Raw genomic sequence first — 16,492 nt, forward strand, 5'->3', positions numbered from 1 at the left:
TGCGGGTATTTTACATTGTAATTTTTTATTTCAAGACGATAATCGATAGAGATTGACTTGTAGGCAAATTCAATGGTGCTGCAATAAAAATACATGCTCGCTTGGGAACGATCCTCTTTTTTAATTTTGCTTAAATTTCCCCATTGATGCTTAGATATCAATGATATTTCTACGGAACCTGACTTTACAAATTTACAATCATTTTGGGATCAACGCGCTGATTTTTGAAATTTCAATCTGTTCCGAGTGACAAGAGTTACCAAGCTTTATTTTATTCTTGCTCTAAAGATTACTTTGCAGTGAGTTTTTAACAGCTCCGGACGACATAGTTGTTAGGTGTAGAGCGACTTACGCAGCTAGTAAGGATTGTTTACGCTGCTGCTAAGGCCATCAGTAAGGACACACCCTGTTGAAGCCTTTCTTTAGGGCTTTCGCTTCTAACTCTTCGCATTCCGCGTGTTTTTTACGCATGCGATCGACATTAAAGCTCCATTGCGTACTGGTCTTGTTTTCGGGTTTGCGAAAACAATTTGAAGTCACAGGTAAAATTATCGAGCATGCATGCAGATGTACATTAATGGTGGATTTGAAATGGGCTGATAATAGTGGATAAAAAGTTACCGTTAATCCCTAAAATACCAGACATTTCCATTCCAATTCATCTCTCCGATTTTTATTCGTTTCATCATATTCGTATTCGTAAATTGTGCTATAATAGCGACATAACCTTCCACGGTGAAAAAAACTGTGAGCGTAACTGCGAAGTCTTGGATTAGATATCATGTGCAATGTTTTTCATGATGCAAATAATAAAATTGACGATGCTTGTTAACTGCTCGTTCTGTACGACGGTTTTACTTAAAATGTTAGGGATTTGACTGTCATATCCTTGCCGTGGAACCTGATATTGGGGATACTTTCCATGATTCAACTTAAACAATAATTCCAACTCTGTCTGAGGATTGAAATGGAGTTTTTGTTACGCCTGTACCATCTAATAGATTCGTATTACTTACAACAACATATAATATGAATAAAAAACAATGATGAAACTAATTGAGTTAACGCAAAAAATTTGATTTAAAGTGAAAATTTCACAAAAGAATTAAAATTAAAATAAATCTTGTTGCCCATGCGGTAACAAATTCAATTTTTACTTCATTTAGAATCCAGGATCAGAGCGTTGTGCAGTCGGTGTGGGGTCTGCGAGCCCCACAATAGCGGCGCTGCCAGGCTAGCTCCACCTTACGATTTCACCCTGTCTTGGGTCATCGCTGAGCGCATGCCTAGCCTCTACTGTCTGCAAGAATGCGCATTACTTAGTCTCTACCCTCTACAGGCTTGCGTATTGCTTGGTCTCCACCGTCTACATGCCTGCGTATTACGCAGTCTCTACCGTCTACAAGCTTGCGTATTGCTTGGTCTCTACCGTCTACATGCTTGCGTATTGCTTGGTCTCCACCGTCTACATGCTTGCGTATTACGCAGTCTCTACCGTCTACAGGTTTGCGTATTACGAAGTCTCTACCGTCTACATGCAGGCTTGCGTATTGCTTGGTCTCTGCCCTCTACATGCTTGCGTATTACGCAGTCTCTACCGTCTACAGGTTTGCGTATTACGAAGTCTCTACCGTCTACATGCAGGCTTGCGTATTGCTTGGTCTCTGCCCTCTACATGCTTGCGTATTACGCAGTCTCTACCGTCTGTCCACATGCGCATCCTCTGCAGTCTACTCCAATAGTTTCCAAGGTGGTGATAAACTGCAATGTTGGGCGATGTATATTTTTTGTAGTTCTGGAGGCTGCTTATAAACTGCAATGTTCTGGAGGCGTGGTCTGATAATACGTATATGCCGACAACGTTATAGGTAAAGAAGTAGCCTTCTTATACAGGTAAAGAAGCGGCCTGCTTATGCAGTATGTTCAATTGCTGACGTGAAAAAGTTGGCGGACTGTGTATCGAGTCGGTAGGCTCGGTCTCACCTCACCCACCCTCTCAGATACTAACTAAATTAGCTCTTCACAAGCTCCTGCGCACACTTATAGTACGTGCAGGCTGAGTTTGCCTAAATACAATATATTCTAGCTACTGATCTGCATTCCATGCCGCCGTGAAATTCGTGCTACATTAAATATTTAGGTTTTAATGTTCTGTATCGTTGCATAAGATAATCTGTGGTGGAACGATTGATTGTATCAATTATTTTGAATACCCGTGAATGATACATTTGGATACCTGGTATGTGATCGATGAAAAATATTGGAAAGAGAATTTTTTTTGCTTTCAAAAATGCAATTTTTCTATAAATGTACGTAATAATTTCTGTTAGCGTTGTTTCCACAAAAAATGTTCTTTTTCCATTTATTATTGAAATTTTGCAAAGTTTCCGATCGAAGCTGAAACAAGACAAATTTTCTGAAGGCTAAAGTGATTGTCGCTGCGTCTAGTGAAAATATTAGGGTACGAGCGTATTTTTAGAAACTATTTTTGCAATAGTGATTTATTTGCAATTACGAAGTCTTGCCAATTTATTATGGTTATGATGCATGGTTGCGTTTTGCTAATGAAATGGCAATTTGCTTAAGGAGTCAAGGCAATTTGTAATGGCGTCCCGTAAGTAGCATGCAATGAACGTCAATTTACCTCGTGATTGCAAGCTTAGACGATCGTTTTTTTTCATCTCGCAGTTTGTACACTTGGGTAATAAATTTAGAACTTTTTCCTACCGAACAATGTTCGGTTCGCGTAGGAATAGCATTGTGACGAGCGTAATAATTTGCCTGAATAGATGGTAATTCGATCGTAAGGTTAAGAAACGTGAAAGAATTGTTCGGGCAGGCCATCGTAATTTCGTTAAAAATGTTATACATGCTACAAAGTTCACAGAAACAAAAAAAATTCGAGGTGTTGAAATAATATCTTGGCAAAAGCAACTAATTATTCCTATAATTTATTGCTTCCTGTCGCTCATATAGGTTCAAATTTTGTAGCGCTTCATATATAGTGCTTTTGAAACCCTAGACGTTTTATGTAAATATAATCGATCGAAATCAATGGAATACGAATCTTGAAATGAGGAGAAATTATTGGTGAATAAGATTGTTCTTACGATGTAGTCAAGAAAAGGAAATGACGACTTTATTACCCGGACGTCATCGCTGCTACTGAGTTACAGTTTTTATACTTAGGCGTTTATAATAACGAAATTAACATGTTTCACGTGCGTAACAGATGGAGTTGGCTCTCAAGTAGCCAGTTTATTATAAACCCATTGCTTCTCTTTCATTTTAATATTAAAGTGATCGGGAATCGAGTAATTTTTATTTATAGACCTAGACCTTCTATATATCAAGTATATATCCCAATGCTATCTTCCTTGCAATTTACACGCAACTGTTACATCTAATGGATCAGTTTTCACTTGGACGGAAGGTGCTATTATAACAAGGTTATTTCACCTTCAATATAACGCACTCGTCACTTTTAACTGGGCTGTTTTCATTCTGTAATGCCAGGCTATTACCAAGTCCATTTTTCGTGATGGCAGCGGAAAGCTGCTACCAAAGATGGATCTCGCCTGCACCGGATATCGTCTTTTTTCTTATTTTTTTTCGTGTGTTTATTTGCTTCTATGAAACTCATTCTTGTTTCTATATTTTGTGTTGTTTTTCCATGACCGCCGAGTTTGGCTGTGATTGTGGGGCATCAGCTGATGATGGCTACATCCGATCCTGTCGGCTGATCGTGATACTTTTTACCTCAGTTGAAATGTTCAATTATATTAAAGCACTCTTTATCGGCCGCAATATTCACTTCTTGACGCTGAAACATTTGCTAATACGAGGATACTCTTTTAGTTATTTTCATTATATTTATCGCTGCTGGCGTGTACACGTACAGACCTCATTATGGCCTAGAAGCTCTCACGAAAAAGAAATTAAATGGAGTTATCCACATTTTTCATTTATATACTTTATGTTCGTTACAGCATCACATTCATGCTAAAATTAAGGATCCGTGCACAGTTTACAAGGATTAGCCGGCGCTTAAATGACCTCTAGTTATAGTTGATATATTTACTTTGAATTCAAAAAAGTTTCGCCGAGATAATCAATCTTTTTCGTCTCCATCCATTTCTAAGCAAGATGGAAGAATATTTTGAACAAATTCTGATTAAATAAGATGGGATTATGTTTCACGATGTTTAGCTGTATAAACTTTTTACTTAAACACTTTGTCTTCTGATGTCGAGAACTTTTTTGATCTTAAAGGTTATCTTAAACATCGTGTGAAATATACTCATATATTTTGAATTACGTTTCGCATGTTAGTTGCTTTGAAGTACGAATTACAACTTCTTCTTGTACTTGTTAGTGGCAGCGGTAGGATTGATGTCAGTTTCCTGCGGGTTTCGTACAAGTCTCGAATGTTTTTGGCTGGCGGCGACGCAGCTGCATTTTTGTTCGAGAAGAAAAAGTCAGTGAGGATACAGCGGCGGCACCCACAATTGCTCGGCGACAACCGCATCATCAGCTACAGTAGCCATAGGGACTCCTGCGTCTTGCCAAAATGAGAACTAAATCAAGCGCTAAATTAAGAGCTCGGTTAAAACTAAACGAACATCAGATGTTGGAATGTTCATTCGCGCAGCACAATACTACACGTATATTTAGGAACCTATTTCATTTTTAACACATAAAGATTTTGACGTGAAAAATTGTAGCCGTTTGTTAATAACGAACTATACTGTAAATGAAAAGCCTGTAAGTTTTGAATGGAAATTTGAAGTCTGAGCCATGCATGAACAAAATGTACTTATACATTATTAATAATACTTGCGGTGCATTTCAGTTCTAGTCCCTAGCCACTTTCGGATGACAGCCACACAGATCAGAGGCAATCGTACATCACCTGTTGAATGGAATATTTTTGTACGCACCTCCCATGAATGAAATAAATTACTGAAATAATCAGCATACCACGAACTTCTCGTACATTGAACGCTCGCCTCATCCTGCGTAAGACCGCGTCCTGCTCCTGCATGTTACTTCCTTTGTTTCTGGCTGTAAGTGGAGCGGCATTTAACTACAAACCTGTTGTTTTATCTCATCAATAAGGCACTCAACATCAGAACCGGTTCTCAATCTAGCTCGGTTCTCCTTGCTTTGATCGCCGGTTGTTCACCGGGCAAACTCATTGCATACCGGGATCTCTGGTTCCGTAGAACCTGGGCTTGGTTCCGGTTAACCTTACCCAGCAGGCATCTGACGTTGAAACAACATTGATTATTGGTTGATTTCAGGTTGAAATGTTGAACAACCAAAATTAAACGTCATATCAACGTACATGAAAGATGTTGCTTCAATTTTCATTCTAAACCTCCTTTCACCCCGATCTCAATGTCGTAATGCGTAGTTGATTCAACGTTGATTCAACCACCGAATGCCTGCTGGGATAGTGCTTTTACCTTAGCATAAACAATTTGTATTGCAAATATCAGTATCTTAATACGTGAAACTGAGTCTTGATTCAATTCAGTCTTAGATTTTATCTCGTCAAATTCACACTTGCTTACTGTGACATCGCATCCATCGTCTATTTTATAATATAGGTCTGCCATCATATTTTTGGTGTCTTTCGAGATAGGCCGTTTCTGAAAAAGTATGACGTTGAATGTTTCTCGCTATAAAATATTTGTTAAGGGAAGAAATTATTTGTTCCACAATAATTTGATATTAAAACTGCATAAACGGCCAGAGTTCAAAATTACATTGATTTACAAGCCTAAGAATGACTCGTGGCAGTAGTTTATCAGCGTCACTGTGCTGCGTGGAAGATAATCAAGTTGCTGAGAACAAATCTAATGAAAAACAAATTCTAAGTCATCGATCTTCATGCGTGTCAGGCGTGTTTGTTGCAATCAGCGAAACGTGGAGTTTGGAATTCCGGGTTAGCGATGTTCGTGCCTGAAGTCGAGGACGGCGCTGGTGAATTAATGGAATTATATACAGAGATAATATATAGGTTCGTTAGCAGGCGAAGCTTGCGTGAGTATTTCCTCAACTATATAAAAGAGTGAAACGTTTGTTCGTAAAGAATCGTGATTATTCTCCAGTTATTTTTAAAAAGTGAATTAATGTTTTGTATAAATGTTGCATGGCTTGCTGTGTTGGGTGGAGTAAAAATTGGGGGTTTCCAACTTTTTTGTTAAAAGTGTATATCCAACAGCGAAATTTTTGGTGACTTGATGTTCGAAAATACTATTAGTAAAATTTCATCTCACATTATATATTTATATATTCAGGTGACACCAACACCTTGAACATTATAAGAAATGTAAAGGATAATATTGTAGAAATAATTTTCAACAAATATTTCAATATTCTGAATGCAATAGTGGTATTTTTCAGAATGCTAATTCGAAAATAACGCACTAGAATTATTTATTGGTAGTAATGCGTCTTGAAGTGACGCCAGCCTTTTACAGATTTATGAAAATATGCAAAATGAATATGTTACATATTACGTACTGAAGAGGTATACTATATTTCGGGTTCCATCTTAGTCTAATTTTTCCAAAAGAGCAAAATCATCGTAAGATGAAACGTCACGACGAGTGCTTTCATTGTAAGATGAAACCTAACGTTTCGAAACGAAACGTATTTTTTCGAGTTCATTGTCACAGGAATAGGACCTTACTTCCGTTCCAATCCATCAATATGGAAGATGAAGCTTGAGAGGCTAATTTAATGTACATTTATTCAGCTTGCGTGGAGCAGAGAAATTTAAAAAAAGATTACTCCTTTTTATATAAATTACATCAGAAATTGTATAATGAATATCAATGTATGATGCATATCAATGTATTATGCATATCATTAATTGTATGATGAGTATTAAAATTTCGACACTTATTTCAGGAATATTATAGGTTAAGACAATATTTCTTGAAACATCTCACGTGATCCTTGGAAACATTTTCAACCTATAATAAATTAAAATTGAATTATAGTTAATCGAATGATACTGCAAGTTTTCTGGATAAAAAACTCGCAAAAGACGAATTTTATTTCACTAAATGAATGAATGTTTGACACTTTAATTCAACTTTCAAGATAGATCATTCGTCTTTAAAATATATCGAGCGCCGTTTCGTGAGCAAGAACGCAATTCAGTTTGAAATCAAAGAGTAGCATAAACATTCATGTTGAACGCAACTTTTCTGCATCCTGGTGTGGCAAAAGTAATGGTAAATTCTCTAAATTAGCTTTAATTTATTTTTATAATGTGGGACATTTAAATTAATTGTGCAGGTTAAACCTTTGGGCCAGAAGTTCTTCTCTCAAAATTTGATATAAGGTGACAATGAATTAATTCGTCGGCACGTAGTTGACAGATGAACCAAAGAAGTGGGGCCATACTTTCAAAACTCGCTAAGTGAACGTAAAAACTTACGCTCTATTTTCTTGTCTATGATTGGTGGATTTGGCTTGACAGGCCGTCAATGATTGGCTGATGAATATATGATCTCTTAACTTTTTTTGAAAGTATAGGCACTGGCTAGTAAAATGTCACTCGATCGATCAATCGTAATGCTCGTCTTTTGGTGCGTTTGTTTCCTGCAAAGCCGTCACAACAACTATATAATTATCATTGAACAACGGAAAATAATATGATAGTTTGCAATTTTTGCACAACTGGTTTTCATGCATATATAGTCACTAGACATGGCGGCGCGCAGTGACTGCAAAATTTGTCAGATCTTCCTATGTATTTTCAATGGCGGTATTTAAATAAGATACTTTCAAATCGTTCTAATTTTGCCTATTTCTATCTGAAATTGATCTCAAAAATTACATTTGTTTGTTATTGCTTGCCATCGAATTTACCGATAATATGGCAGAAAATTTTCAGAAAATCACAAAAGCAATTTTCCCATCCACAAGCAGCTCCGCGGCACCGCAAGATATCGTTAATGTTTATGATAATTTATGCACACAATGTTGAATAGCATTGCACTATGAAATTGCTTTAGAAACTCATTCTGAAGACAATTTTTGCTTCAACTAATTTTGAGTGAAGAAATATATAAAATATAATATATCTAGAAATATCACCCGCTGAACCTGACAAATAAAATTAGGACGGTAATACCGATGCCTAATTAAACTTTCGTCAATAGCAATTTATAAAACACAAAGGGTGCAAAAACTTCTAATAGAATTTGTACAATGTTCCTTACTGTTGCAGTAATACTGAAATTTTTGTCATGGATTTTGAACTTTATCTAAATTTTATAAATTTGTGTGAAATATTTTTGTAAAACTAAGAACTTATTTCTTGGAAAAAATGTTGAAAATCTTTATGCGAAGTTACTGAACTTCTAGATAACCGGGACATTTAGACAGGCAAAAAATTTCATACGAAAGGATATAGTCCAGAATTAAGAGCTTAAATTTGTTGAACAGGCTCAATAAATAATTGAATTTTGTGAACGATGTTATTCTCTGGAGGTGAAAAATGTACGAACAATACTGAAGGCAATCAACGAAGAATAGGTTCCTTGCACTAAGTTCTAGCTGATGATTAGATGGAACTTCATTGTCAGAGATGCTGTTGTTAATAAGGATCATTAGGTTGTCGGTGTTGCAATGCAGAATATAATAGTAACAGAGGATGGGAGAGTGTGTTGCACCTCACACTGACACGCTGCAAGGGAGGGGCTGCAGCACCTCACACTGACACGCTGCAAGGGAGGGGCTGCAGCACCTCACACTGACACGCTGCATGGGAGGGGCTGTACAACGTCACACTGGCACGCTACAAGGGAGGGGCTGCAGCACCTCACTCTGACATGCTGCAAGGGAGGGGCTGCAGCACCTCACACTGACACGCTGCAAGGGAGGGGCTGCAGCACCTCACACTGACACGCTGCATGGGAGGGGCTGTACAACGTCACACTGGCACGCTACAAGGGAGGGGCTGCAGCACCTCACTCTGACATGCTGCAAGGGAGGGGCTGCAGCACCTCACACTGACACGCTACAAGGGAGGGGCTGCAGCACCTCACACTGACACGCTGCAAGGGAGGGGCTGTACAACGTCACACTGGCACGCTGGGATGGGCTCAAGGTCGATGTCTACGTAGCATATCCTGGTAAAGAGTTCTATTTATTAGTCGTTCTTCGACAGCAACACGGTATAGGATGATGGCAATACGGTATAGGATGATGGCAACACGGTATAGGATGATGGCAATACGGTATAGGATGATGTACTATGTCTAAACTGTCATCCTCAGGTTTTTTCTAAGACTGTGTTTGAACAAAAGGCTTGAAAATATTTTGCCGTTTCGCGAGTGTTGTAATATTTCTATTTTTTTCCGATACTAGACATATGGACGTTTTCAACCCTTTGAATACTTTTAAATTCAAACAATAATTTCAGTCACTCTTCTTGTCGCATTGCCAGGTCCAACTAATTGGAATTAATTTAATTTTTTTTTCAATGTTAAATTTATTGAAAAATTTGCTCGTCGCAGTGCTTTAATCGACGTAGATTAGTATATTAGTGGACGGTGATGAAGAGGATTACCATTACATTGTTATTTCTAGCGAAATTAGTTGCTATTCTCTGTTAGCATAGGATTTTCAGGTCTGAGATCAGTTAGTCATTGACCCTGTGCATTGATTGGTGTAGGACTGAAAATGTTAATTAGTTAAATCAAGATGTGAATCCGATGTCTGCGTTTTTTAGTTCCTCTGTGATTTAAGATGTGACTTCGACCGCTAGGAACAATGTCAGAGTCGGGCGAGAATAGCTATGGCTTATCATGCTCCTCCTCTGAGCCGTCATCAAGTAACCGAAACTTTTGGAGCCGGTGACCCGGAGAAAGCTGCGCCTAGTGGACACCAGTCGAGTTACGGTTTAGTGCAACGCAATAACATAGAAATTAGGGTTAATAGAACCATTTCGACCAGGCATAGAATCAACATAGTCAAGAATGAGTCATTCTCCCGAAACGGAGGTAGGCCTTTAGATTTCCTAGCCCCTGGAAGGTCGTTCGGAAATTTCAAGAGGTGTGTTAAATACGGTGAAGATGGAAACGAATATTCCGAAGAGGAGGTCTTTAGAAATTCAGACCTCAAAGGTTCATCATTTGTGCATGAAAATGGGAAGGAAAATGTATTGGAGGCCAAAGTGTCTAAACCAAAGCCCAGCAGAAGTTTTCTGGAAAGAATTCTGGGGCACAAGAAGAAAAAGACGTCGACCGCCATTATTGATGTTCGAGAACATAAAAAAGATGGACCAGTTGGCAACGGACGTTATCCTGGTTCTTCAGAAACTCCAGTTGGCATCCAGTCATCTAGCCATGGATCGCATATGGCGCACCATGATGTGAATAAAGAATCTGTAATTTGGGAAAGACTTAGTAAAGGAAGTATATTCCAAAGCCCGGCCACATCTTCGTTCCCCGGAGCTGCTATAAGCGCTGTTCCAAATGAATTGAAAACAGAAGTGAAGAGAATTGACCGAGGCGATCCTAGGCGAAAAGCGCTTAGCCGCTCCCATGATAGAAAATTCGACCCTGGTCTCAAAGCTCGACGGTCTCCGGAAAGAACTTTCAACGCAGTACCTGATAACAGTCACAGCCAGTCGACTCGGGCGAGTGATCGTCAGTCTAGCCCAAACCTTCAAAACAGTCAATCAATCAGTGACCGAAACCATAGTGAATCACTGGAAGGTGATTTTAGTCCATCTCGTAAATCTAGAAAATATCGACCAGGAGACACAAATCCTTGCTACAAACGCTTTGACCCAGACCACTCCCCGCGTAGTCGTCGAGTGGTCCATGATCTGAACCACGAAATTCACCGTAAAGTTTTGAAGGAGACTTACGACCCCAGACTCAATAGGAACCCGGGTTTGTCTTCGCACCAAGCTTCCATCCCCGGTTCTAGTACACACGCTGGTCCCACGAATCCGCCTAGTTTCCGTCAGTACCGACGAGTTAGGAAGGACGTCCGAGATCAGCAAGGTAGTCATGAATATAAAAGCTCACACACCAGCAGTGGGAATCGGCGTCCCAAAGACGATCATCACCGGAGAAGAAGCAGGAGGAGTCATCGCTCCAGCAGAGGTAAGGCCCAATATGACTCGCTCCAGCTGACTCTCCAACTTGATTTGACGTCGTTGATTGTACATTCCGGGAATTGAATAAAATATTCGACGTATTAGGCAAGGAAATAAATTCACTGCAGGCAATATTAATCAGGTGGTAGAATTTTTTGCGTAATTCATTGTTGTATTTTATTAAAAATCTGTCATAATCTTGAGATATATTCAATTCAAGTATCGTAGAGAAGTTAGTTTACGATACCATGCCTTAAATTCTAGTTAATTCTTCATTTAATTCATTTCTTGGTTTGTGATGAATGGTGCTGAGTTCTTCAACAGAGAGGAATTTGATCGTTTTGATCGTATGCGATATCTCAGAAAATGGATTGCTTCGTAATTGAGTTTACAGTGTCATAAAGGACGTATTACATATTAATTTATGATAAAGAATATTCTACCTGTTTATCCACTTTCGATATCTTACAACTAGTAACTCGCGTTTTGAAGTAAACTAGTTCGTTGGGGGACATGTGTACTCCGAAACCGCTCTACGTAATCCTAAAAACATTGTAGTCTCACCTGTCAATTTTGGGATCAGCGAACTCTTGGTGTGGTTCGCTCGCTCAGGGAGCGCGAAAATCTGATGAACGCTTCTCCTTTACTTAGCTTTCCGCTGCATGCATGGAGGTCCATACCTTCGGGAAATAAAGGGCGGGTTTTCAGTGGACTTTCGAAAGCTGATATGCGGCCGTTCATGAGACGACAATTATTCATTTACCGTGTAAGCAACCTCAACCAACCCCCATCTCGCGTGTTAATTTTATCCAGGAAAGCCTACAATTTCGGGGAGTTTTTACCGGTAGCGACAGGCACATCGTGTTACTTCCGCGCCCAAGAAGTGTCGAGTCATTGCAAGGGAAGAAGATAGTCTGATGAAGACGGATGGCGCAGACCCACCTGCTAATTGTTCCAGCCTTGCTCACTTAGCTCAAGTTGAGGTGCGGTGGTCGCGCTAAAGCCATTCCTCTCTGTAGCGAAGGAAATCTCAAAAGGCCTTGTGTCCTTTTCATTAAATATTTTTGAATAATGATGTTCGGAGGCTTGTATTAGTACTGAGTAATTCCAACCTCCAACGCTTGTGATATATATCATTCCTATGATTTTCGCAAACTTATTTATGAAACATACTGAATTCATTTCACTGTAATGCCACACTCCATCGCTTTTTGACTATCCACCGATAATTTCTGTAATGTCTCTTTAATGCCACACTCCATCGCTTGTTAACTTTGCACTGAACATTTCCGTAGTGTCTCTGCTACACTCCATCCCTTCTTGACAATGCACCGAACATTTTTGTAGTGTCTCTGTTACACACCATCGCTTCTTGACTATGCCACCAAACATTTCTGTAGTGTCTCTGCCACACTCCATCGCTTCTTGACTATGCACCGAGCATTTCCGTAGTGTCTCCGTAATGCCACACTCCATCGCTTCTTAACAATGCACTGAACATTTCTGTAGTGTCTCTTTAATGCCACACTCCATCGCTTCTTGACTATGCACCGAACATTTCTGTAGTGTCTCTGTTATGCCACACTCAATCGCTTCTATCTATGCACCGAACATTTCTGAAGTGTCTCTGCTAAACTACACCGCTTTTTGACTCTGCACCGAACATTTCTGTAGTGTCTCTGTAATGCCACACTCCATCGCTCGTCTCGGCCTAAACATCGGGAGCGGTGACTTCTTCTCACCGGACGTCAATGAAGCGATCCATAAAATTCGACAATGGGCCGTAAAGAGCGAGCCACTGGAGCAGCAACGACGCCGAAGACAGATGCGCTCCTCAGGCTTACATTCTTCACAATTTACTAGCTTGGTGAACAAATATTTCTTCTCTTCGGTGGAGGATATAATTGAGCATAAAAGATAAAGCGTCAGCCATAAAGCAGAGACAGTGTGAGCTCTGGAACGATAAGATAATTAAATAATAATGCACTATAGGAGCTCTACGAACGATTGAACGGACTTGCTCTCGCATGTGGGGAGTTTTCAATACATGTGTAATAATTTAAAAATTTTAAATGATGTTCTTGGGAATCGTTTCTTCACCTTAGACAGAATGTCTGCATGTTATTGCCCTAAGTAAGCCTCTAAATTGAAGAGTTTTTGGCTGCTTCATGCCGAACGCAATTTTTAAAACAAGAAACGTCTTCGCAGAATTGAATTTAATTACGGCGTTAGTGAATCTCATCACAGCGATGTGTATTCAGTTACAACCTCTTATCATCGATGTATCTTGAAACGAGTAGGATTAACACTGGAAATCTTCATTATAGTTGAAATTAATACTAACGTTACATATATATTTCGATATTGTTGCCGATATTGAACAGTATTATGATAAATTACATTCATGTAGTGGAATAACCATTCAACTGCATCCTAATTTTGAACCAACAAATAGCTTAAAAGTACGAATTCGAATATTTTAGTGCTTTTGCGTGTTATTCATCCACAACTCGTACAATTTTAGCGTGAAAAGAAGCCGATTTGTTTTGTTAAGTTTTCAAATGCCAATATTTATCGGGCAAGAATATCGATACGCTGGTATTTCTCCAAAGCAAAGGGGAATTTATTATAAGTTAAACTTCAGCATTATCCTACACTTGCTGAATGTAACTTGAAACTAAAACTACAGAAGTATGTAAGAACACTTCACTGGAATCCACTTCCGTTTTGACATGGAAAGCGAATGTCACTTTGAAGCACAGTAATAAACTGAGCTTAGGAGGGCCGTGTGACAATTTTGCTAAAAATTCTGATTGCTACCTACCGAAGTAATAAAATTCCAATCGTGGACAACGCTCTGCCATTTCATTACAAGTTTGAAATTCCTTAAATGGTGGTCGTTGAGTGTAGAATTCGCCGATGGCGAGCATTGCACTTACACATTTTCGATTTATTCCTGTCAGTATTTTTGGAATTTGACAAAAAAATTTTCTTTCAAGTCAAGCGTTTTAGGTTTACCCACATTTCTGGTAGTTGATCCTTTACGCGGTTGCCTGAGCGACAAGACGATGATAATTTTAATATATAAAAATATGTTGTCTAAATACTTTTAATTTTGGGCATTTATCACATTTTGAGTGATTAATATTTTGTATCTTTAAATTCGCGTCGAAAATCTATTTTTATTTCATGATCTGTTTTCCAAAAACTTCCCGCTCTATTTTACAGCAGACGATTAATTATAACGTCGTGGTCAAGTTGACACAATCTAAATTATAGAGATGGCGGTTGAAGTTTTGGCATCTGCCAAAAATGTGACGTGTAGTTTTAAAAAAAACTTGCTTGCGTTCTGTGTTGGTCCAAACATCATTGTGAAACCTTGAATTGCTATTAAGGATCTACCCGACCATTAGTTCGCAATTTTGGTGTTCACAACAAGTTGAAGTCTTCTGGTTGATCTGACTTCAAAAGATCTCCATTTAATAAGAAGTTAGTCGTCACGGATACAAATTGATTTGCACGAGTTATTTCTTTTCACGGGCTTGAACTAAAATGTTCAAGCACCCCAAAAGTTGACCATCAAATTAATTGTCGTCGTTTTCAATGTTCAACTTTCGCCCTCGTGAAAATGTATTTCGAATTGAAAGAAAAGCGATTGGCGGTAAATTAGATATGAAAACGCTTTATACTCGAAAATTTCGAGCTCGAAAATAAATATTGGACTACTAAAATGTTATAACTTACAACAGACTTTAAAGCTCAAAAAAAGCAAACAAATGAAATTTCAGTCATTTTCCAGCGACCAGATACATGTTCTTGTTTAACGACCCTCATAATCTTGGGAATTAATGTCTTTATTTCAACTTCATTTGAGGTTTTCCCTCTCCATTATTTGTTTGGTCATTTTCAGCCATGAAATGACGTACCTTGCTACGAAGCGTAACTCAATTTTTTTATGGAAACCAACATGCAGTTCCATGGTATCGGGATAATTTAAAGCTACCGCTGAAATCAAATTCGCCAGCGGCTGATAGTTTCTCTGTAATTTTGTTGATTGTACGTTTGATGGCTCGGGTAAATTAAGGTCAAGGGCCTATTGAACACGGATTGTCGGGTGTGAGCCGTGGTGTGAGTGTTACTGAAATGCACCATTTTAACCCTTTGTCTACGGATAAATGTATCGTCGTCAATGCTATTATTATCCAAATAACTGGCAACTAAAGGTACCGTTAGTAAACAAAGGGTAACCTTATTATAATCAAGTTCTTGGAACTCAGAAAAAATATTAAGTCACTAACAAAGTGCCGGAGAAAAACGTGGGAAATTTAAAATGATTCAAGAAATTCATAATTAGAAGTTCATGCGCCACACCTGCGTACGGCCTGTCACCGTTTGTACATAAAACTACCTGTTTAATCCGGCAGTAGTCGAGTAATATCATCCTTGAGCTGCTTGAAGACCCATTCAATATCATAAGTCTGCACTTAAGAAATATTACCAAATTATAATAGGAAATAGGTGCGGAGAACAGGCACCGAGAACTTCTATTCCGATTACAACGACGCCATATAGTACTCATTTCCTGAGAAAAGTTCCGATGTAGAACTCCGTGGCCGAGTCCAGCGCCTTAAATTAGTCAAAGAGACGATATTGGACTACGTGACTGAGTCCAGCGCCTGCATTACACTCTTGCTGAATCTGAGAGTCGAGATTGAACTGCGTGTTCGAGTCCAGCGCCTGCATTAAACTCTTGCTGAATCTGAGAGTCGAGATTGAACTCCGTGACCGAGTCCAGCGCTTGCCTTAAACTCTTGCTGAGTCTGAGAGTCGAGATTGAACTCCGTAACCGAATCCAGCACCGGCATTAAACTCTTGCTAAATCTGAGAGTCCAGATTTAACTCCGTGACAGAGTCCAGCGCCGGCATTAAACTCTTGCTGCATCTGAGAGTCGAGATTGAATTCCGTGGCCGAGTCCAGCTCCTGCACTGAAGTTTGCCAGGATTCAAGTAGGCATGCAAGAGCCAACTGGGAGTTTGCGTCCAGCGAGGCTGGACGGGAAGAGCTAACCGCACTTCCCCATTAGGGAACCAATGTCAGATAATGGAAATCGCTGCTGGTCTTCAATTATGACTCAGCTGCGTTTTATAACGTAAGAGATTTTTGCTGGTTCAGAAGCTTCTCCATAAGACAAGACAATGATGATTTTTTTCATCTGGAAATGTTACTGAGCTGCATGACACATGGTGTCCGTTCAATTTCGATGTTGAAGTTGAATTGAGGTGGCAAATTTTTTCCCATATTTTTGAATCGTTTCAAAAACAATTTTATGCATTGTTTATCAAATTTTTAAAAATTAA

At 39.1% G+C, this 16,492-nt stretch overlaps 1 protein-coding gene across 2 annotated transcripts in view; it reads left to right on the plus strand.

Moving 5' to 3' along the window:
• Positions 1 to 16,492, plus strand: part of LOC108666628 (calpain-9) — a 123,452-nt gene that overhangs the window by 58,928 nt on the left and 48,032 nt on the right. Inside the window, exon 1 of one of the 2 annotated variants that reach the window (XM_018153541.2) lies at positions 9,574 to 11,141. The exons of the other annotated variant lie outside the window; for it this stretch is intronic. Coding sequence (XP_018009030.1) covers positions 9,824 to 11,141 — 1,318 coding nt within the window. The 5' untranslated portion in view covers positions 9,574 to 9,823. Of the gene's footprint in view, positions 1 to 9,573; positions 11,142 to 16,492 lie in introns of those variants that run through there. 2 annotated transcript variants of the gene reach the window in all.

This window comes from Hyalella azteca, unplaced genomic scaffold, assembly GCF_000764305.2.
Source record: "Hyalella azteca isolate HAZT.00-mixed unplaced genomic scaffold, Hazt_2.0.2 contig6751, whole genome shotgun sequence".
NCBI lineage: Eukaryota > Metazoa > Arthropoda > Malacostraca > Amphipoda > Hyalellidae > Hyalella > Hyalella azteca.